This window comes from Schistocerca serialis, chromosome 6, assembly GCF_023864345.2.
Source record: "Schistocerca serialis cubense isolate TAMUIC-IGC-003099 chromosome 6, iqSchSeri2.2, whole genome shotgun sequence".
NCBI lineage: Eukaryota > Metazoa > Arthropoda > Insecta > Orthoptera > Acrididae > Schistocerca > Schistocerca serialis.
Window position 1 is genome coordinate 341,366,177 of NC_064643.1, and position 23,898 is coordinate 341,390,074.

A 23,898-nucleotide genomic window follows, 5' to 3' on the forward strand; every position below is an offset into this window, starting at 1 on the left:
TACTCAGGAGGATGATATTTGGTGTTTTCAGTGTAGACATATGCCTTATTTTCTTTCAGCCAGTCGACAGCAATATTTTGGAACCGATAAAAACAGTTGGACAAACGTTGAAGGTCTGTTGATAGCTCAGAATAAGCCATTCATCTCTTGATTACAAATATTCATATTTCACATGTTAATAGTTACTTATAAAACTTATACTAGAATCTAGAGAAATAAACAAAAATATTTTGTTCCTTTAGTGTAATTAGTTTGATGATATTTTTGCTGTTATTTTTTAAATTTCATTTCAATATTCTGCAAGAATGTGGAAATGATATTAGATGCCAGTAGAGAATATTTGGTTTGAAAATTCATTTTATACCAATGAAACTAACTGAAGGTTAAAGCATCACTATCACTCCCTTTTGCTTTTCAAATTTCCTTTGTGGGGAGAAGGGGCAGGGAGGGGGGTGGGGGGGGGGGGGGGCTCTTTCCCAGGAAATGGAACACAACATGAATTTACTAGAGGAAATACTTTTATCATATTTAACAAAAAAATGTTATAAGTATGAATTTATATAGATGATTAAAATGTCCCAAAATATCCTTAACACAGTCTTTATTGCATGTGAGATATCTGTTAAGAGGCATGTAAACTTTGGTCTTATCAGCATATAAAACTATGTGTATTATGAACTGTACTATACTAAAGAGATAGTGTCATTAACTTTTGAACTAGAAGGTTCCTAATGAAGATCACAAACATTTTATTGTAACACCCTTATATTTGTATTTACAAATGTAAAATAATATAAATTTTTTGTATCTCTGTGTTGTGATTTGAAATTAGATTGTTGACTTAAGTATTTAGAGCTAATCCTGGAATTCTCAGTTATGTTTCTGTTTTATGTAACATAAATTTAAAATACAATCATTTCAAAAATATTTTTTATTTTTGCTTGTTAACATTCATTGCTGATGCTTTTGCTTTGCTGCATGCATTCTTGTATTTTTGTTAATGTGGGAACAGTGCACGGCAACCTGTGAGATGCAGGGTATCAAGTATCGTATACTCCAATGTGTCTGGTATGGGACAAAGAAGCCTGCAGGCAATGCCTGTCGTGGCCAGCCACGCCCTTCTGTCATGAAGATGTGCAAAGGACCACCTTGTACTCAAAGTAAGTATATATATTCATTTAAATTCCAGTGGACACTTGCCTAAAATAGCCATAATGCTGTTTAGCTGGACTGGTACTAGTAACTTAGTAAATCCAGTTCTTACATACTTTTATAGAAATGTTTATAAGTTATGATAGAAACTGGATTCAAAGCACATTTTCTTTTTTTTTTTTTTTTTTTTTTTTTGTAGAATTGAGTATGAGCTATAAGCGACATGAATCAAAGCTTAAAGGATATGGAGTGGAACTGAAGGTGACAGCTATACATCTATCTAAGAAAATGGACTCAGAAAGATGACTGAATTGTCAACAGATGCACATTGCTTGACAATGCCTGAAATTTATAGTCAATCTGGTGTGTTTCCTAAAGAAGAAGTGCAGTGCCAGGAAATGTTGCAACCACAGAAATGACAAAGAAACAGTTGTGCCATATGTGCTTAGGAGGCAACTAGAAAGTAAAACAGTATTGGGAGAAGACCAATTTAGGAGTAGAAAAGGGAGTGGAAACAAATACATAAGTGAAATTGGAAGGATCATCTTCAGAAAATTCCTAGCTGCCTGTAAAAACATTTGATGTGGTCAAATGGAAAAATTTGATGACCCTTATCAAAGAGATTTACTGGATGGACAGAAGATACATCTTTAAGCTCTATCTGGATAATGAGGAAGAGTGGAGATTGGAACAGGTGTGTGATTGGACCAGTATCTGTCTGTCACACACACTGTGTTATACCTGTGAAGAATATTTAGTATGATAAGTTTTAGAAAGAATAGGAAGTTTTGCACGTGGAATGATAGTCTTAGTAACTAACTTATGCAGATGATCTACTGCAGCTGTTGGAGAAAAAAAACTTTGAAAGCAACACATACAGTCGAGGGAAAGGAGGAAAGAACATGATACTATGGCTCACATAGACTTAGTAAAGTGTCATAAGAATGTAAAGCACTGACAGGTCACATCAAATCTTAGTGGAAAGTTGTGCATCTGCAAATTTTGACACAAGACTTGCATATGGTAGGACCGAGATTAGAAACCTCATCATCCATACCGTTTCAGATAGTCTTTGGTTTATGTAACTTGCTTTAGTCAAAAGCTAGGATGGTTCAGCCGAGGAAAAACAAAAACCCACGCACACACAGGTAATTTATTTCCCCATCCTTCTACAGTCTGAGCTTGTGCTCCCATCTTTAACTTGAACAAACTATCAGTGAAATTTTAAAACTTAATCATTTTTCTTCCTTTTGAATGTTTAGGGAGTTTGATTTTGCAAAAAAGGCCTGTAGTGTCAGAGAATTTAGATTAAATATTTTCATTGCAGAAGCTGCTATTATCAACACAAGGCAGTTACTGACCAGTGGACTGAGTGTGGATAAAATATATGATCTGAGGAAAGGAAAAATATCTGAAAGTTCCTAAGTGTTTTTGTCAATGAAAATGGAAAGGGCGAAGAAAGATCATGTATCAAAGGATAGATATTCAATAAAATGGAAGAAGGAAGCTTGACCCTGAGTTTGATTTGCAAGAATGAAAGTAACTTGACTCAGATAGTTTGGGAAAGTTTAGAAGGGCAGTGCATATCACTCAAACCTCAGGATGAGTTGAACCTGCCTGTTGTGAGGATGAGGAGAATAAATGTGAAGGGGGAATCTTCAACAAGCGAGAGAGAGAGAGAGAGAGAGCAGGAGATCAAAGATAGTAGCAACAATGAACTAGCAGGAGCATTGTCGTGATGCAAAAGCCATGAATTGTTTTTCCACAATTCCATATGTTTTTTGCATGTTGCTTCACAGAAATGGCACATAATGTCAAGGTAATACTCCTTATTGGCCATATGACCTTGAGGCAAAAATTCATGATGCACTACATCACAGTAACTGAAAAAAACAGTGAGCAAAACTTTGACATTTGATCGAACTTGGCGTGCTTTTTTTGGTCTTGGCTCTCCAGGATGCTTCCTTTGGGACGATTGGGCTTTGCTTTCGATGTCATAACTGTAAACCCATGTTTTGTCACCAGTTATGACCCTTATGAGCAAATCAGGATCATCTTTGACATCATTCAAGAGCTCCTGAGCGATGCTAATGCAATGGTTCCTCTGTGTCAACTTCTGTTCAGACTCAGTGAGAATAGTGTGAGATAAAAAGGAAAAGAAATTAAAGAACTAGGAGGAAAAGGATTGGAGAAAATCATAAGAGAGTGGAGGAGGGGGTGGGTGTAATGAAGTGAAGATGGAAAACTAAAAAGCACTAAAAAAGGTTTAAGACACATAATAAAAATTAAAAATATAATAATAATAAAAAAAGAGAAGTTGATGGATTTTAAGCCCAGGAAGGTGTCCAAGTGTGAGGATAACTTGGAGTTCAGTTTCTGATGTTAAGGAAAGTCATTATGGAGTGGGAGGATCCAAATAATCCATGTAGTGTAGCGGCACACAGGTATCTTGAGTTATGTTGTAGAGCATGTTCAGCTACTGGGTACTGGGTACCTCCAAGACTAACATGCTCCACAAGTTCAGTTGTGGTCATTGCTATGTGGAACACTGTGCGGATATGTTAGTTGATAAACAACATGGACAGTTTCTCAAGATGCTCTGACTTTGCTGTTTATGAGTGACGGGGGTTGGAGCAAGTGGTGGTGAGTTGGGTGCATGGGGATGATTATACATTGAGAACAACTGCAGAAGTAGGAACACTCAGGTGTGGGTAATGGTTTGGAAATTGCATGAGAATTAATGTATGGTGGCTCCTTCTCTGTGTCAATACATACGTGGCTCATTCTAACTCACAAAATGTTCCCTTTCATGATAGTGTCAATAAAACTTTATGAATCATATAATGATTTGTTAGAATGATAAGAAATTTTAGCAAGTTTGATATTCCATGAAGAAAACTGTGATAGTAAGCTACTTCAAGAAGTAAACATTTACTGTTACAGCACATAAGAAAAAAAAATCATGTCAGTATAGGAAGGAAACTATGAGTATGTAGTATCAAGAATTAGTACAATTTTAGAAGTAATGAAGAGCATCATACAAGTTTTGAAAAGTGCATAAATGTTGATGGTGGAAAATTGATTTTCAGAGAGGAAATGCAAGGTGGCAATGTTGATACTTCGCAGTCCCCTACGTTCGAGGAAAGTAAAACTCATGAAGGTGTGTGCTTCAAAGGATGTCAAGAAAAAGTTGTAAATTGTAAACATTAAATATATGTTTAATGTCAACCAGTAGTAATAAAATATATTTAATAAAGTGCCTCAGTTAAAATGTGTCAATAAGGATGCCACCACATTGCTTTCTCCCCACACTGATGTGTAGAATGTAACATGCTGTAAGCATTACACTTTTTATTGTGATATGTTTGTGCTATTTTTTACTACAGTGATGTGAGGCCATCTTTGTTTATTTTTTAAATGGAACCCTATGTTAAATTTTAGCATAACATGATGTGCTTAAAAAGACAGTTTCAAACATGTGTATATCATAATATTTAGGCAAATAGTTTTTGAGACACAGATATGTTCTCGTATTATGTTCGTCCTGCGAAGCGGCATTGTCCAATGTGACCTTTCCTGTTGTGTACAGTACATGGTAAACGTTGCTAGTCCTTCCTTACACAAACACGCCCATTTACCCGACAATAGGAATACATACTGCGATATTTTGCGCAAAAATTAACTAATGATGTTGCGCAATATTATTCAATTATTTGACAACTGTGATACTAAAATAGCAGACAACATACAGTATTAAAATACTACAAGATGTTAATACATTTTAAGTAACAGAAATACAAGTGTAAATGAGGAGGCTCTTGTTGGTCAGAATTATTTTGTATGTATTTGTTTTTTATTTGAAAATATTTACTATTGATCACAATACGAAGCAAATACACACAAAGAGCAAAATACATACTGTCCATGATACAAAACTTTGCTGAAGCATGTGCTCAAAATGCTTCCCCTCTGCTGCAATGCATATTTGTAGTCGCCGTTCGAATGATTTGTGAACGGCTGTGAGGGTGTCGTGAGATATCAGCACACACTTCAATGATACGTTCCTTCATATTGTTTGGCATAGTTGGTATTTGAGCATACACTTTATGTTTGATTGCTTCACACATAAAAAAATCGAGAGGGGTCAGATCAGGAGGCCGGGTTGGCCACATCACTTCAGCACATTTTCCCTATCCATCAATCCGGGAACTTTTCGTTTAACAGCTCTGTAAGCACATGGGAAGAGTGAGCAGGACAGCCATAATGTTGGAAGCACATGCACTGACACATAGTTAGTGGTACCTCTTCCAGCAAAATGGGCAGAATATTTCGCAGGAACTGTGCATAGTTATTGGCATTTAGTATACCCGGAATGATGTACAGCCCCACAATGACATTTCCGACGAAGCTGCACCACATGTTAACACTCCATGGTTGCTGATACTGTACCTGTCAAAGCCATTGAGGGTTCTCTATTGACCAGTAATGCATATTATGCAAATTCACATTACCGTAGTTGGTGAAAGTTGCTTCATCAGTAAAAAGCACCCATTGAAGAAACGTTGAATCATCTTGTAGGTGCTGCGGAGCAAACCGACAAAATTCCTGGTGCCGTTCAAAATCCACACCAGAGGGTGCTTGGTGTAATAAGAGGTGAAACAGGTGAAATCCATGCCGATGCAATATGCATAGAACACTTCTCTGACTTATACCACATTCCAAGGCGATATGTCGCAATGAAACAGCAGGGTCGTTATGCTCCCTCTTCATGTGCCTCGCCAGTTGCAGTTTTCTGCCTTGTCCTCTTTATGGCATTCCATGATTCCGATTCAAGTAGTTTCTTGCAAATAAATGCAAGAAGCTGGCGTGTAGGATGCTGACGATCAGGATACAGCTCACCATATCGCTTTATTGCTCTAAACAGCATTTCATCTGCTTTTGCCATACACTAGAAGCATATCTAACTTTTCTTCATTGGTATACATGTCTGCTCCAAGAAACTGTGATGTAAATGTGATGTCTCATTACTCCAGTAGCACATTTCTCCAGCTACCTCATGCATCACCTTGAGGCATTATCGAGAAGCAGGAAAACAATCCATTCCCTGTTAAGTTACTTAGTGGTCAACAGAAAAGGTCACATTGGACAAAGCCACTTTGAAGGATGAATATTATATGGGAACGTATCTGTGTCTCAAAAACTATTTGCCTAAATATTATGATACACACATATTTGAAACCATCTTTTTAAGCCCATCATGTTACGCTAAAATTTAACATAGGGTTCCTTTTTTAAAAAAAAAAAAAGCTAAGATGGCCTCATATCTCTGTAATAAAAAAATAGCACAAACATGAAATGTGATGTATTCCAGTAGCCCCTGTCCCTAAAATTCACTGTCCAAATAGCATCTTTGTATCTATTACAGTTGGGGAGATACAAGGGGTTTTATGACTTAGCTGCCTCACCCTGTATATTGTTCACTACTGCATTACATGCAATTTTTGTAGCCTGTTAAATTGTGAAGAGAGATGTATATAGTAACTCAAAATATAATTACAACAAAAGAAAAATAGGAGAAATTTTTCCTGGCAGCAACATATGTACAGACATCAAATATTTGAAAGTTTGGAATCCAGGAGTCACGTCATCTGATAGAGAAAACGAAGAATTGTAAATGGGTAACTGAAATATGACAGAAAACATTATACAAATATTTAAAAACATTGTTTAATGTGAATCAAAATAGTTAAGTCAAATTTATGAGGCCTGAAAAAGCGAGATTGGCACTCAGGGTCTATAGTGAAATGAATCACAGTAAGACAGAATAACAAAAAATCAACAATGAGAAACAAGGTACTAACAAAATTTAAAATTCTGTATATAGTGTGTGTATATTTAAACAATATTTGCATGTAGTACACATTAGTGGTAAATTTGTTAACTAATACATAATGTTTGGTTTCCAAAAAGGAAAGGTACACAACTGGTATGTAACTGAAATCATTGATTGAAGAAAAAAAGTTAATAATGTCATACCCTTTACTTCAAGTAATTGAAAAAATAAATACTTGTTAATATCTACATAATTATTAAATGGTTTTATTTCATTGTTTATTTTTTAATTTTAGTTATTCTTTATGTGACAGATTATTATTTACTTGTGACTCTTCAAGCTTTCCTGGTGGAAATGTTATAAATAGTTTGCTGCTGAATCACGCTGTGCAAATTCCGCAATATTTCCTCAGAGCAACTGTCCGACATCTTCAGGTAGTTCAACTTTGATGGTGGCTAGGTATGACTGACGGTATCTGCACGTTGATGCCCCGTTTCTAGAACACTTGCGCAAAGAATGCACAGACATGGAAATTGCGCATGCACAATGTTTTGCAGATAGACTGTGCCATATTCAAACTCTCTCTGCTGAAAATCACAGAGCAGCTCTCCCACGCATGTACTGTACGCTGCATTTACCAACAGTGTGGCCAAATATTACTCACCAAAGGTTGTACTAGACCAATGTTATGACAGGTTTGTTATCAAAGAATCTTGATTTTCACATTGTGATTTAACAGCAACCAATGCAGGGTTCCAGGCTGTGCTCAGTTGAAATCCCACATCCCTGCTGATGAGATTATCGGCTGTACAGATATGTACTGCTTCCTTAATGACGCAATCCCAGAAAAATGATTCTGGGGATAAAGTTTCTGTCTTTTCATAAATCATGCAATGTCCTGTATTTAGACGGTGTTCCGCAATTGGCGACTTTTCCGGTTGACAGAGGCGTGCATGATGCTGATGTTCATCACAGCTTTCTTGTATTGTGCAGCATGTCTGGCCTATACACACTGCCCCACATTGACAAGGAGTCTTGTACACACCACATTTCCTTAGGCCAAGGTCATCCTTAACCGAACCCAACAGGTTTCTCAGTTTTGCAGATGGTTGAAAAACACACTTAATTCCATATCTTCTAAGGACTCTTCTGATTCTGGATGATATGGCACCAAAATATGCCAAAAAGGCCAAAGTGGTGGGTGTCTTCGTATCTTCATTCTGCTACCTAGATTTAACTTGCCACGGCCTGAATGCATTACGTATCTGTCTCTCAGACTAACCGTTTTGTCGGAACACTGTCTTCAAATGTTGTATTTCACTTGACAGGCTTTCAGGATCAGATATCACACGTGCTCTATTATTTACTTGCCAGTGTGCCCATTTACAATGGCTGATACCACATTTGCAGAAGTTTGCTATACGAGGTGTGTTCAAAAAGTAAGGTGACTTTATATTTGTATAAAAAAATATTTGTTTATTCATCAATATTCAGGTTGTCCCCTTCAAAGTAATCCCCCTCAGATACAATACAATTGTGCCAATGCTTCTTCCAATCCTCAAAGCACTTCTCATAAGCCCTTTTTGGTACAGCCTTGAGTACTTCCAGCGATTCAGTTTTTATTTCCTCAAATCTTCATCCTTTCATAGGTCTCTTCAATTTTGGGAACAGGAAAGAGTTGCAGCAGGCAAATATGGTGGGTGAGGCATGATTGCCATGTTGTTTTTGGTCAAAAAATCTCTCGCAAGCAACAATGAACTAGCAGGAGCATTGTCGTGATGCAAAAGCCATGAATTGTTTTTCCACAATTCCATATGTTTTTTGCATGTTGCTTCACAGAAATGGCACATAATGTCAAGGTAATACTCCTTATTGGCCATATGACCTTGAGGCCAAAATTCATGATGCACTACATCACAGTAACTGAAAAAAAACAGTGAGCAAAACTTTGACATTTGATCGAACTTGGCGTGCTTTTTTTGGTCTTGGCTCTCCAGGATGCTTCCTTTGGGACGATTGGGCTTTGGTTTTGATGTCATAACTGTAAACCCATGTTTTGTCACCAGTTATGACCCTTATGACCAAAACAGGATCATCTTTGACATCATTCAAGAGCTCCTGAGCGATGCTAATGCAATGGTTCCTCTGTTCAAAATTGAGAAGTTTCGAACAAACTTTGCTGACAAATGTCTCATGCCCAAAACATGAAAAAATTTGCATGACACGATGCAACTGAGATGCCAACATCCTCAGAAACGTCTCTTACAGTAATTTGACAATTTTCTTCACAGCTGATGCTGATCCTGATGTTGATGTGCTGTGGCATCCAGAGCAAGGTTCGTCATTGGCATCCTCTCGGCCATCTTGGAAGAGATTGTACCACTGTCACCATTTAAAGTGTTTTAAAGTACTTGATTCCATTTTTCACACAAAATTTGATGCAAATTCTTTGCCCCATTTTTTATAATAATTGAAAATTGCTGAGCACACTAAAACATGTCTAACCTTTCTATTTATCAAAAACAAACAAAGTATGCCATACACTTGAAACTGTGAACATAATGTTCGGGACATGTGTACCAATGTAACAGAAAAAAAAGATCAATAATCAAATGTATGTTGTGCATGCAATTTGAAAAGTCACTTATTTTTTTACAGCCACCATACACTTCTGGCAGTAGAAGTAAACTGACAAATGTTAACTATCAATTTCAAAACGTTTGCAACCAACATTCAAGAAGTCAGTGTTCACTCCCTTAAAATGGTCAACACTGTCCATCATGTGATCTAGCAGTTCATCTCATATAGCTAACATTCCTCTGTGTGCTTCTGTCTCCATTCAACACCATAACCAAAAATATAATGTTGTCTGGTCTGGAGGTTTGTTAGGCAATGGTAATACCATAACTAATCCACTGGCTAGGGAAAACATTTTGAGATGCTGTCTCACCTTTATGGTACATGGTGGAGGCACTCCATGCTGGTAGAAGTATACTGCATTCCTTAGTGATAAAATAGTATGGCCTCTAATTGTTAGACTAACCCACTTAAACATAAATAAACAAAATGTGAGGAACTGTATTTTGCATATATACTAGAACAATGTACATGGAAACCACTCAGAATAAAACATTTGTTGCTCAAGTGGCCGTTTCTGTCACCTCCCAGAATACTGGATTATTCTCTTGAGTTATCTTGTATAATTTCTGTATTTAAAATTTCAGTACATTTGAAAGTGAACTAAATACTTCTATAATGTGCATGTTTGCAATCTAGTCTGATAGACCTAGACACTGAGTAGGCTATTACTAAAATTGGTAAACATTGGTTTGGAAAAGTAAGTTGAAGTATCAAGGATATTTGTATAATCAGATAAGCCCTTCATGAGATTGAACCTATAAAGAAAATTTTTAAAGAAGTGAGAGTAAAATAAAACAGCAGTCAGGGAGATACAACATACAACTACTAGATAAAAAAATTCTTCTTTTATCCTTTTTTAATTTTTTCTCTTTGTTAGCTGAGACACCCTTTGTGTCACTAACAAAAATCAGTGGAAAAAATCTTGATTTAAAACAGAACAACATTAAATACTGTGCATTTGATACAATGAATGAATTACTGATAACAGCAAAAGGTTTTAAATGAAAGAAGAAACCTACTGTTCCAGAAGTTAAAAGTGTTGTGTTGTAAGTGTTTCTATCAAACCTGCAGGGAGGTGTGCCTCCTGATGGTAAGTATTGTCCTTCCTTCTTTCTCTTTGTGTTTTTTTAATAATATTAATATACAAGTTTTACTGAGAAAAATAATTTTAAAACAATTATAACATAAAGTAATTTGTCATTTGAAATCAGTGCTGGCCCAGTTACCTGTAATTGACTGCACAATTGTCAATATTTATTGTTTATGTTGTGTACCTAAGTGTTTGTGCATGATTATACACCTCTCAGCACTGGTTATTAAAGGAATCTAGTATGGTGCACAATTTATGGCATGAAAATGTATGAAGCTGTCTTGGCAGTTTTGATTTATTTTTATTTGTCTGTTTTGCATGAAGAGCATGTTATCATTCTTTCCAGTTCACTGGTATCTTGTTTTCCAACAATTTTACTATGTTGTTGGTCAGTCATGAAATCGTGGCTGGTGCAACAGGAGCGCATGTGAATGCTAACGATCAGTCTTAGAACGTAAAGCTCTCACTAGACTTCTTGTAGTTTCAATTAGTTACTAATTTTTGATAACATTGTTAGGAGATAATCAGGTGCTTGTATTGTGTGTCTACTTGTAGACGAATGCCTCATACAGTGCAAGTCACTTCTCTAAGATTTACTGTAGTAGGATGTAAGCAATCCACTCTAGTTTTCATGTAATCATAATTTCGCAGAGTAAATCAAAATATGATTGACTTATCACTAAGAACTGATAATTTTTAGAATGGTATTTATGAATGGACCTCTTGAGATGTTACAACTACCATGGTTTTTCTTATTCGTACTTATTTACTGTTCAATATTAGGATATTGCTGCAATGATGCCACATCTTCCAGTGCACAAAGCAGTACTATGTGGGAAGTAGTGCTTGGCATTTTCTAGTACTGCTACAAGAAGGATAGTGTTCTGTCCTCTATTTCAAAATCAAATGACACCAAATTTAATCCAGGATGTTACACTTTCATTATTTAAAATATGTAACACCTGTATTATTCACCATTTCTTTTAGCTATACAGTTTTTTTCACCACTTCCAAAAAAGCATATTTCAGTTCTTAATATTTTGATAGACCTTAAAAGTCTCTGAGTTTTGTTACATTCAGAACTGTTGCAGAGTAATCTTTAATTGCATTTAGTATAAAGTTATATTCTGGTACACTTTCTTAATAATTATATTTTTACATCTTAATGCATTTTCCCTTTAATGCATGGCACTATCGTGCTGCTAATATAGTTCTTGCTAAAAATGGTAACATTTTTTATTATAAATATGGCCATTACCACAGTGTGCCAAACTATTCAGTGTTAACTTGTAAGTAACTGGAAAGAAAACATATTTCTTATGATTTACAATATATCTTTCTTAGTATTTTCTTCTTTCTTTTAGATTTATGTTTTTACTAATATGAAAGGTTTGTGTCTTGAAAGACTGGGTATCCGTAAATTGTGTTCTGTGCTTGCAACTTCATCTTTCTGATAACATATATGTATTGGTTTGAAAACAGAAATTATGTATGACATCTTGGATGATTGTTGTTGTTGTTTTTTGGGGAAGGAGACCAGACAGCGAGGTCATCGGTCTCATCGGATTAGGGAAGGACGGGGAAGGAAGTCGGCCATGCCCTTTGAAAGGAACCATCCCGGCATTTGCCTGGAGCGATTTAGGGAAATCACGGAAAACCTAAATCTGGATGGCTGGACGCGGGATTGAACCGTCGTCCTCCCGAATGCGAGTCCAGTGTCTAACTACTGCGCCACCTCGCTCGGTTCATCTTGGATGAAATTGAAAATGAAACCAAAGAGCTGCTGTAGATGTACATGTAGATCATAATAGAGAGGTGCCTTATAAATTGTAATCACTTTTATCTGGTTATCCTAGCAACATTTAAATGTTCTGTTATGAACACTATATTGGAAGCAATATTCAGAGGTTTATTTGACCCTTGGTAGAGAGTCATAGGGATGCTGGGAAACCTCAATTAGCAGATGCTTGAATATAGATGCTAACTATCTTGCAAAAGCCTACTTCCAAAGTTTCAAGAAACCGTATTAAGTGAGGAATGTAGGAATATATTACAGACCTCTACACATTGCCCCTATAGGTACCCTGAAGACAAGTTTAGTCTATTACAGTGTGCACAGAGACATTTAAGCAATCAATTATCTCATACTCTATGCACTAATGGATCGAGAAGGAGGCCTAATATGTGGTACAACACTCCACAGCAATTTGGAGGGTAAACATGTAGATTGCAGTAAACAGGTGCCGGATCTGACGTGGGTGTTGTGGCACTACAGCGGACTGTGTGCGCCAGTCATTCTGCAGTACATGTAGAAGCTAGATTTTGTGCTCTTCATCTTTTCTAAAAATGAAGGATGAAATTAGAAATTCACTATTGTTATTATTGATGATATGTTTTCTAAGGCAGGCCAGGTGGAAAACAGTTATGATAATGAGAACTTGCTTTTCTTTAGGCTGTGTTTATAAAATTGTATAAAAATGGAGACGAGTCGGATGATGTAAAAATGAATGGATAGACTAAACCTCTAACAAACAATGGAAAATCTGGAATGGAATAAAAACAACAGCACATCCATCTGATATTGCCTCTAGCAGCCCATCTTTCTGTCCCCACAACGTCCCTGCCCACTACCACAGGCAGTACTACAGCATCCTACCCTACCCTGCTATCCCTCCTCCTCCACACCTCGTGCCTCTCCTTTACCTGTGTGTGTGTGTGTGTGTGTGTGTGTGTGTGTGTGTGTGTGTGTGTGTGTGTGTGTGTGAGTGAGTGAATGAGTGAGTGAGTGAGTGAGAATAAAAACAGGCTCACCACAAAGGAATTACCCAAATGGGAATTAGTGTACATGTACAGATAAACAAGTGATTACAGTTTCAGAAAAACTGGACGATTTATTCAAGAAAAAGAGCTCCACACGTCAATAATGCATTGGTCCACCTCTGGCCCTTATGTAAGCTGTTTTTCAGCTTGTTATTGATTGATAAGAGTTGTTGGATTTCCTCATGAGTGATATCATGCCAAATTCTGCCCAACTGGTACAGAACTGAGAAAACATTTTGGAGAAATATGATTAAAGGACATTTTACATATGCACAGAACAAAATAAATGACTTGTGTAACTTTTTGTTCTCTAATAAAAATTAAAATACTGTTTTAGGGCTAATTGTGAAGTGTGCCACCAGTGCTGTACAGCAACAACTTATACTTACATTAGTGCCATAACTGTGAATGTAGTATGTATTTATTTTCATAGTAATGAATTTCTGAAAGTAAGTAACTAGAAGTATTTTGCGGTTTGCAATAAGTCATAGTAGATGCACTGGTACAGAAGATAAATTTGAGTTTGACAGGAGTTTGAGCTGCGATTATCTAAGAACACTATGTCCATAGCAGAACATCCTGACTATAGAATAATATCCTAGACCGGCAAGGATGGTAAGAAATATTTCCTCACATGGACTAAGAAATGAGGAATTGGAGTGGACGATAGGTTTAGAACTTCAGAATGGGTTCACATTTGTAATATTTTAAGGATGGATAAAGTATCACACAGATCATTCACTACTTATACATACATATGAAAGAAACTGTGAGTAAAAAGAAACCCCCTAAAATAGAATGCCTGGCAAATGAATCAAAACATAAGGAAGATTTCGTGTATCCTATCTCATTCCTTAAAATTTCGCCATTTTATTAACAATAAAATAAAATTTGCATAAAAACAGATCTGTCATAGAATTGAAGTAAGAGAATGCAAAAATATAAATGCAGGTGAATAAGGGTGAAATGTCAATAACACAACAAAATAATGCAAAGAAACCAGAGTATTGAACAGTGTCATTTCATGTGGCAGATGAATTTTTTGCTCCTGTGCCACATGAAAGTAGTCTGTTACACCTGCTTGTCTCTGGCAGCTTATCCCTTGATATCTACATCCACATTATACACATACTCTGCAAATTGGTATGAATTGCATGACAGAGGTTACTTAACATTGCGTAGTGTGTGGCAACAAAAACTGCTGATTTGAAGGTCAGCAAAAATATATACAGGGTGTCTCTCCTAAGAGATGTCAGGTGCATTTTCCCTTGGTTTTTGGCAGATATTTGCAGTTTCATTTCTGCAGTATGTAGATGGAGTTGGTCAAAAACAAATAGCTCACCACATGTTTCATGCAACGCTCAGTGTCAGTGGAAAGCATCAGTTTGTTACCATTACAAGCAAAATTATTTTTAAAGCAGAATTTTATTTGTCCATTCAATGCAGGAGTCCCAAATTAGCCTAGTGTTAAATTTGTTTTATTAATATGTATTAACATGGACAGTAAAACATAAAGAATAATTAATACTCCAGAAGTGACTGAAAAGCACTGCTACATGGCAGTACCAGACAGCACAGGGCAGGGTTGCACATGAGTCGCTGCTGGAGGACTGTTTATTCTGGCATATTACGATCTCTGTTAATACATACTGCTACATCGGATAACACACTAGACTAATTTGAGGCTGCTCTATTGAATGGGCATGTGTAATTCCACATTATAAATAATTTGTAACATTAAACAGATCGATTCTTTGGCATGATTATGGCCCTTGCGTGTAAGATGCGATGAGCAATATTTATTTGGGCTGACTCCAGCTATATATAGCTAAAAGGACAGTGCAAATATCTGCCAAAACATCAAATAAAGTGTGCCTGATGAGTCTTAGGAGACACCTGTTTTTTTTTTTTTTTTTTTTCACACACACACACACACACACACACACACACAAACAAACTAGAAAAATAATGCACCATGAAGGATTTATCCAAGTGGGACACATATTCACTGGTCATCGTGGCCTGGACTCTCAGTAACTAGACTATAATTGTCTTCAGTGATGAGTCCCACTTTGAACTGAGCTCTGATGAACAGCAAAGATGTATCTGGAGCTGTGTCGGACAGTGGTGGGATAACAACCTGACTGTCACCAGCCATACGGCCTGACAGCCAGGAGTAATGATCCAGGATGCCACTTAATTTTATAGCAGAATCCCTTTGGTTTCCATCCACAGCACCTTTTCAGTGCAGCAGTACGATGATGATATTCTATGCCCTGTTTTGTTGTCCTTTATATCAAGCCATCCTGGGCTTACATTTCAGCAAGACAATTCAGCCTGCATATGGTAAGACTTTTTACTGCTTATCTTTGTGCTTGCCAATACCTACCTTGGCCAGCAAGATTGCCAGACTCACCCCAACTGAGAATGTATGGAGCATTATGGGTGGGACCTCCAACCAGCTCAGGATTTTGATGATCTAATGTACCAGTTGGGCAGAATTTGGCATGATATCACTCATGAGGAAATCCAACAACTCATATCAATCAATAATAAGCTGAATAACAGCTTACATAAGGGCCAGAGGTGGACCAATGCATTATTGACTTGTGGAGCTCTTTTTCTTGAATAAATCGTCCAGTTTTTCTGAAACTGTAATCACTTGTTTATCTGTACATGTACACTAATTCCCATTTGGATAATTCCTTTGTGATGAGCCTGTTTTTATTCTTTTTATATATTATTTATAGTTTTTTTAGTGTATGTGTGCTTTGTTCGTGTAGAGTGTATGGTCTGCTTAATTTTTTTGTTTTGTTTTTCTTCAATCAAAATTTTACATTATTACACCCCTTGCTCGTGAGTAAGTCCACACACTATGCAAACAGTGTAAAACCAATTTCCTATTTTTGTGGTTCTCATGTCAAAATTGCCTTAATAGTGTAATATTTTCAAAATACCTTTCATCCCCTATTTCACGCCCTTAGGGGTGGAATTTTAAAAAATCCCTTCTTAAATGATGCTTAGTGTAAGTCTCCAAATTTCACATTTCTGTCTTTAGTTGTGTGGGCTGGGTGATGATGAGTCTTGTATATATAGAGAGAAATTAAGATTCTGAAGTTCTGGTCGACTCTGTTGAACATAATGTTGAATGTGCAATGATCCGTGTAAACAATGGAGGTTATACGTAGCCTTCTCATAAATAAATTCACAAGATGCTACACTGGATAAGAGAATTCAGCTACTGTACACTTATTTTCTGTAAAATGGTAAAGAACAAACTCTCTCTACTAGACCAAGCAGACATACATTATGAATGAAACAGCCCCTAACCAAGTTCTCTAGGATTGCTAGCACATCAGTAGCACATGTTTTGTTTATTTGTGTATACTGGCAGATTAAAGTGTGCTTCATCAGTAAAGAACACCAACCAGTCATTAAGCAAATTTCAAGCAGCTCCTCCCATGTATTTCTCAGAGCAACAAAATTGCATTCATAGACGTTTTGCACCACAGCCAACTTTTATGGATGGAAATGGAGGTCATCATGAAGATTTCACTTCACAGAACACTCAGAAAGCAGAAGAGTTACAGCATGCTTGCATGCTGACACTGAGGATATCACAGAATAAACAGTCTTACAGCTGTGACGTTTTGTGATAGTTTTCTGGGCTGTGGTAGCCCTCTTGTGCTCCTTCACACATTTATAGTAGCCCTCCATGTGTCCAACCATGAAATAATTAATTTACAGTCAAGACTAAGACTTTGGGTGGGAATATTGAAGTGTGTATGAAATTTATGCTACATAGTGGCAATTGACTGTTCACAGTAAGTTTTGTTGCTAGATCCTGTACCACACATTAGGCTTTCTCCCTTTTTCATTCACATATGAAGTGCTGGAAGAGTTACTGCTTGAATGGCTGTGTATGCACACTGTAATTAGCCTAGTCTTTTCTTTGTGGTCACTGTGGGAGTGATATGCAGGGGGGCAATGTATATTACTTGATTCTTCGCCTAATTCTGGTTCTTTCACTTGATGCTGGGTTTCAGCATTTCCATGATGCTCTGCAAGGGGTAGACAAACCTGTGGCCTTTTGTACTGCCCTTCAATATCTCCTTTTTGTCTTATTTGATATGAATACTACCAACTTGAGTCATATTCTAAGTTGCACATGGTTTTGTAAACAGTCTTCTTTGCAAATTTACTATGTTTTCCAAATATCCTACCAATGCTCTAAAGCCTGGTACCTCCTTTACCTAGGTTTCAGCCTATGTGATCTCCATTGTATATCCATACAGACTGTTATAACCAGGTGCTTGTATGAGTGATTCCAACTGTGCATCCTTGGCGGTGTTAGTCATGGAATACTATGTTTCTGCATTATGTAAAATGCACAATTTTACATTTTGTACATTTTAAGTGAGTAACCAGTCTTTGCATCACTTGGAAATCTTATCACCATCTGCCTGAATATTTACTCAGATTTTTTCAGATGGACTGTTTTACAGATAACTGTATAACCTGCAAAAAGCTGCCAATTACCATTGATACATTTTACCAGGTTATTAGTAAAGAATGTGAATAGAGTCTCAATACATTCTCCCATGGCACACTTGAAGTTATTCCTGCTTCTTTCAATGACTCTCTCCAAGATAACATATAGCATCTTTTGTACCAGAAATCACCAATCCAGTGACAAATTTTATTTGATACCATGACATTATCGCACTTTTGTTAGTTAACATTGGTGTGCTAATGAGTCCAGTGCTTAGAAATATTGTATCCATCTGGTTATTTTGGTTGATGACTTTCAGCCTCTCACATGAAAACAGCCCAGTATGTATTTCACATAATATTTATAGATTCTATGTTGCTGGTATGGAGGTGGCAGATGAAATTCCTCAATGTGTGTGAGCAGAGAATATGATCTATGATTTTGCAGCAGATGGTTGTCAATGAGATTGGAGATAGATTTGTGGATAACTTCTGCTACAACTCTAGTAGAAAAGGGTGACAAGTGCTTCCTTTCAACTACTGGTTAAAGATTGTATTTGATGGATGTAATGTACGTTATGACTGAGAGAGTGAATAACTCAGCCACAAATTCTGTATAGAATTTGATAGTGATTTCATGGCCCCTGGAGCTTTGTTCAACTTCTACAATTTCAGCTGTTATCAAATGCTACTGATATTAATGTCAGTTGCAGTGTTACAAGAATTAAACTGGCGCATTCTTTCATACACCATCTCTCTATCTATAAACTATATGATTTGTTTGCCAGCTAATATGCAATAGTTGCTGTTTCCTTGCAGATTTATGGACGGTGACCGTACAATTAAGATGAACTATTCCACTAGGTACATTTCTTGTCATTCAAACTTGAACCACAGTTCTTCTACATGCTCCAGCTCAGTTGTTAATGTTTTGTAGTTCCTGTTTCAGGTATGACACAGGGAATATTGTCTTACCTAACACCTATAATACTGTAGTTACTTCAGTTGTTTTCTGGACGATTAAAGTCCTCTCTGATGATAAAAGTATGCTTGGGAAACTTAGGTACTGAGATTTTCACTAAGGTATTCTGCAAAATTCCCTAGACATACACACCGAGTACATGAGGTGATCCTTCTTATCACTTGTGTTTTCCCTATTGTGTATCATTACTCTCTGTGTCTGGACTGCCGATGATTAACATACCTGTATTCTTTTGTGTTTGTTTAACCCTCTTACGAGACCCAATAGGCTTTCCTATGGGTGAAGAAACTGCAATGGCTCAGTTTCACTTTCAGTGGGAGACAGCACTCCAGACTGGTTGGTTATGGACAGATGTATCTTGAGTTTCCCAGGTCCCTGTCTCTCCTGTATACACTTTCTAGACCTACAACTGACTCACCAATCACAGTCAGGAGGCCAAGTAGTGATAAGTTCTGTATTTCCTGGAGAGGAGACAGTATCCATAGGAGAGGGTAGTGCTCAAGCTACCTTTGGTACATTAGTCTCTGTAGCTCACACAACACAGCAGTTCACAGCAGCTTCCAGTCACTTGACAGCAGTCAGGGCAATTTCCGCCTGGTTGCAAACAGCTACTAATTCATCCCATGCCCAATGACAGCATTTGCAATGGCACTGCAGTGTCGCTGGTGCAATGTTTAGCTGAATTCTAAACAAATAATTTATATTAACCTTCCTGATTCAATTTTAATTCCAAGATCTGTACACGACAAGGACTACATGCTCCCCTTTAAGATTTGAGGTTATAACACCCAAGAAAGTGCTTTGTATTATGAACATGGGAAAATATTTACTGATACGTGAAAGTAACTTCATGTTTTGCACTTCTGTCAGATTTGTGTAGCAATGTTTAAAGCATTGGTAATGACAAATGTGAACAGTATATATTGTTGTTGAATGAGGAAATTAAATGGAACACAATATGACAGTTATAATATCTGGGAACATGCAATACTATGCCACAGCAGCCAACTTTGTAAGAGTTAAGTTCACATCTAGGTCATAAAAATCCATACACTGACCTAGAAAAACAGGTCAGGAAGTGAAAAAAAAGTGGAAAGTCTACACCAGTCACAATGGTACATGCACTGTAATAGGGGTAAACAATTTTTTGACGAGATAGTGCTGCCAAAGATCAGCACTGTTTCTCACACTAAAAATAACAAAAATCCTGGAGCATCAACAAAGCATGTTTTTGGCTTGGGGTGGTCAACTGTGCTACAATTAATAGGCTGTAGAAGATACGTGCCTACATACCAGCTTCTGTCCCAGGAGTAACTGTAGAAGGGCAGACAGGCTTGAAATGGACATTGAAGTGTGAGCTTTAAGACTCTTGAGGCATCTTTTTGTTTAGAGGGAAATTTGGAAAAATCCAGAAAGAGAGAGATATATACATGAAAGGAAGGAAGAAAATTTATCCCAAGTCATAAAAGAACTGAAGTAAAAGCAGCAAGTAAGTAGATGGAAGTAACAGCTGAGTGTCATGAGCTCAACCTCCAGCCTTAATAGTAACTTTATCCAGTTCTGTGTCTGTTTACATGCCCAAGCTTATTCCAGATCAAGATTTTGTATCTTTTTCTCCACTGGTACACACTAGGTCGTGCTCCAGTTTGCAAGTAGATGCACATTTCTGTCTTATATACTGTCATCTTGCATATCACAAATATGTTAAAACACGTCCTTTGACTTATCAAATATCTGTTAAGACTGTCCATCTGATGTAAGAGTGACACAGATTTATATGAAAGAAAATGTTCACAGACATCTTGCAGATAGAACAAAAAAATTATAATTAAGTATTTACCGTTTAGGCGAAATTTTTTGGAACACCAGAACAGTAAAATTCTTGATCCAAAAATATATACTCTGAACTGTTATTTGGCAACATAACTATGGCTCAGTAGTCTAGAATACCAATTAAAGTGCTAAAATTTGAAAGTACTCTGTGATACATACGTTATATCTATTATTTTCTTACTTTTAGGCTTTGTTTACATTTCAGTTCATTCTGATTATATCTTATTATAGATAACTTTTCAGTAACTTGTATCCGCTTTCACTTTTCCTGGCCATGCCTGAGTGACACACATATGTCAATTGTTTGCCACTACTAAGTTTGCTTTATTGTACTAATGCTTCTGAATTCTTGGTAAAAGAGTACTATTTGCTCTCCCTCTCCCATCCTATCAACCATACAAAATATTCTCAAGTTTTTAAATAACATTTTGAAAAAGAAATACTTTTCTTCCAAGAAGCTATTATTAAAAGAAAATTATTTTGTTTGTGTTTATTTTCAGTGTCGAGGTGCAAAGATCAATCAAAGTACTGCCAAATCGTGAAAACAATGAAAGCTTGTGGGATACACCAATACTGGAACCAGTGTTGTCACTCATGTCGGAAAAAAACCTAGTTTGGTGACTGTATACCTCTAGCATCATTTATTGATGAATTGTGTGAATTATTGCCTCAGTGTGGACTAAGACACTGTGTGGTAATAGAGTCAAAGAGTTTCAGAGACAACTATATATTAATATGTCAGAAATGACATATTATTGACCCTCACATATTTTTGGTGACATGGTACTAAGTACCATAGTGAAATGTTTCACGCAAAACCCTAAGTGGGGGTGAAAACTTTGAGTACTATTTTCTTGAAGACTGAAAATATTAAAAATAACTATGTCCTGCCATTTTCATATTTGTTCACATTATCAAACTAGAAAGACTTCCATTGGATACTTACAAATTCTATCTAAAATTATGAGATTATTTACTTTAAGACATTTATAATTCAGTTTTCCAAGTTGTTTGGTCCTGTTATTAGTGAAGATTGGGGCTAGTTTAATACTCTTACTACATTACTTATTTTTTTAAAAAGTTGTTGTCTTGCTGTAATGAGATATTTAAGTACACATAAAGTACGATGGTGTTGTTACCAGTATTCCTACAAGCACACATTCCATTTGTTATTTGTAAATAATGTAGCATAAGTTGTAGTATACTTGTAAATATTGTATTTATTGAAATACATTCCTTTGACATAATTCATAGAAATTTTTTTAGATATTTTGCTGTCGTACAACCCTACCTATGTCCTTTCAGTTCAGTCATCTAAGCATACTTCAAGAAAACAACTCAGAGCTTCAACTTGCGACTCATGTATCTTCATTCCTAGCAATCCTGACATAGGTTTGACTTTTACTGTCAAGGAAGGAACATTGAGAACTTTGGTTTGGCACAATCTAGGTTTATTACTGTGAAATGCTTTGCTTGTTACCTAAATATTTGCTGGCATGAAAATTTGTAACACATTAAAACTATGTGCCCTATTTTTCAAAATGAAGATTATATGCACTTCTGTAATGAATTTTTTTTAAACAGTTTACATGTTGTATCACATATTACATGATACATTTCTTTTGTCAGCTAAGCTAAAGTTCACCTGATCTCGATTCCTAATCTATCGTGAAATGTTGTTACTTGTTAATTGACTCTCATGTCAGATAGCTGTGAATCAGAAGCTATCCGATCAGTTATCGAGCATGTTACAACCAGGGTATCTGACACACAAAAGGCAACACTTTCATATGAGAACAATTCTCAAACTTTATTGAAATGTACAGGAAGGAAGAGCTTGTCAATGGAGAATACAATTTGAGAAATTCCACCTGTCATTAGTATTATCCACACAGCATTAACTAGTTCCAAGCCTATAATTAGGTAACTATTTATAACAAAGGATGCACAGCATTTAGCCACAGAGTAATCACATCATCATTGCACAGCACAGTGCCTCTAGTGGCACGAAAATACAGAGGGGTTCAGGAAAATGTAAACACTCTTTGATAGTCAACATTAATGGAAAAAATAACATATTCTTACAATTCTTGCTCGGGGGGCGGGGCGGGGGGGGGGGGGGGGGGGGGGAGGGGGGGGGGAAGGTTATTTTTGTGTGTTCAAAGTGACCCTCATCGGTTGCCAAACAGTGTCAATGCCACTGAACTGTTGACCGAACTATGGCAGCCAGTGTTGCCAGTGTAATAGCTGCCCAGGACACTTCAACGGTTTCTGGGAGTAGCTGGCTTCTGTTGACAAATTTCATTTTTAAAGTCCCCCATAGGTAGAAATCAAGCCGTATAAGGACCGGAAACCGTGGTGGGTCCTCAACAGGTCCTCTTCGACCCATCCGTCATCCAGGTGGATTTTCATCCAAGTAAGCTCTGACATCTCTGTAGTAGTGAGGTGGAGTGCCATCTTGTTGTAGGTAAAACCTTTCCTCTCCAAACACCTCTCAGATGGCAAGTAAAAATCGGTGTCTGCAACATGTGAAGAAACACCTCACCATTATAGTACCTTTAAAGAAGAATGAGCCAATCAAACAGTATGATGACAGACAACACCACCACACCACACCACACTACACATTCACACTCAGCAGATTAACATGTTTGTCCACGTGAATGCGAGGATTTTCAGGAGCCCAGTACATGCAGTTGTGGTGGTTTACAGTAGTGTTCAGTTTGAATTGTCTCTTGTCATATCAAATAACCATACCTGTAAACCATTCATCCTTGCAAAGCAATGCTTCAAACCACTCACAGTACTCCATCCTTCGATTCAGGTTGTCCTCAATCTTAGCATGCAGTGATCTTGGAATGTACACTTTCTACTTTGCAGCTTTCAGAATTCATTGTGCCCTTCTTGATCGGCTTACCCCCCCCCCCCCCCCCCCCCCCTTTCACAGATTTTTGAGGGGGCCTAGTGAAGTGTTGCAACATAGTAGCACTGGAAGCTGGACTTGTTGATATTTTTGATCAGCCAGATCTTTCCTTATGTACATCCTGAACACTACCA

The 23,898-nt window shown here is 37.0% G+C and overlaps 1 protein-coding gene across 1 annotated transcript in view; it reads left to right on the plus strand.

Annotated features, from left to right (window-relative positions):
- LOC126484512 (protein madd-4-like) overlaps positions 1 to 21,972 on the plus strand; it is a 320,139-nt gene extending 298,167 nt beyond the window's left edge. The window contains exons 21-22 of the mRNA XM_050108049.1: positions 1,013 to 1,160; positions 21,342 to 21,972. Coding sequence (XP_049964006.1) covers positions 1,013 to 1,160; positions 21,342 to 21,454 — 261 coding nt within the window. The 3' untranslated portion in view covers positions 21,455 to 21,972. The remainder of the gene's footprint in view (positions 1 to 1,012; positions 1,161 to 21,341) is intronic.
- Positions 21,973 to 23,898: the final 1,926 nt, after the last annotated feature.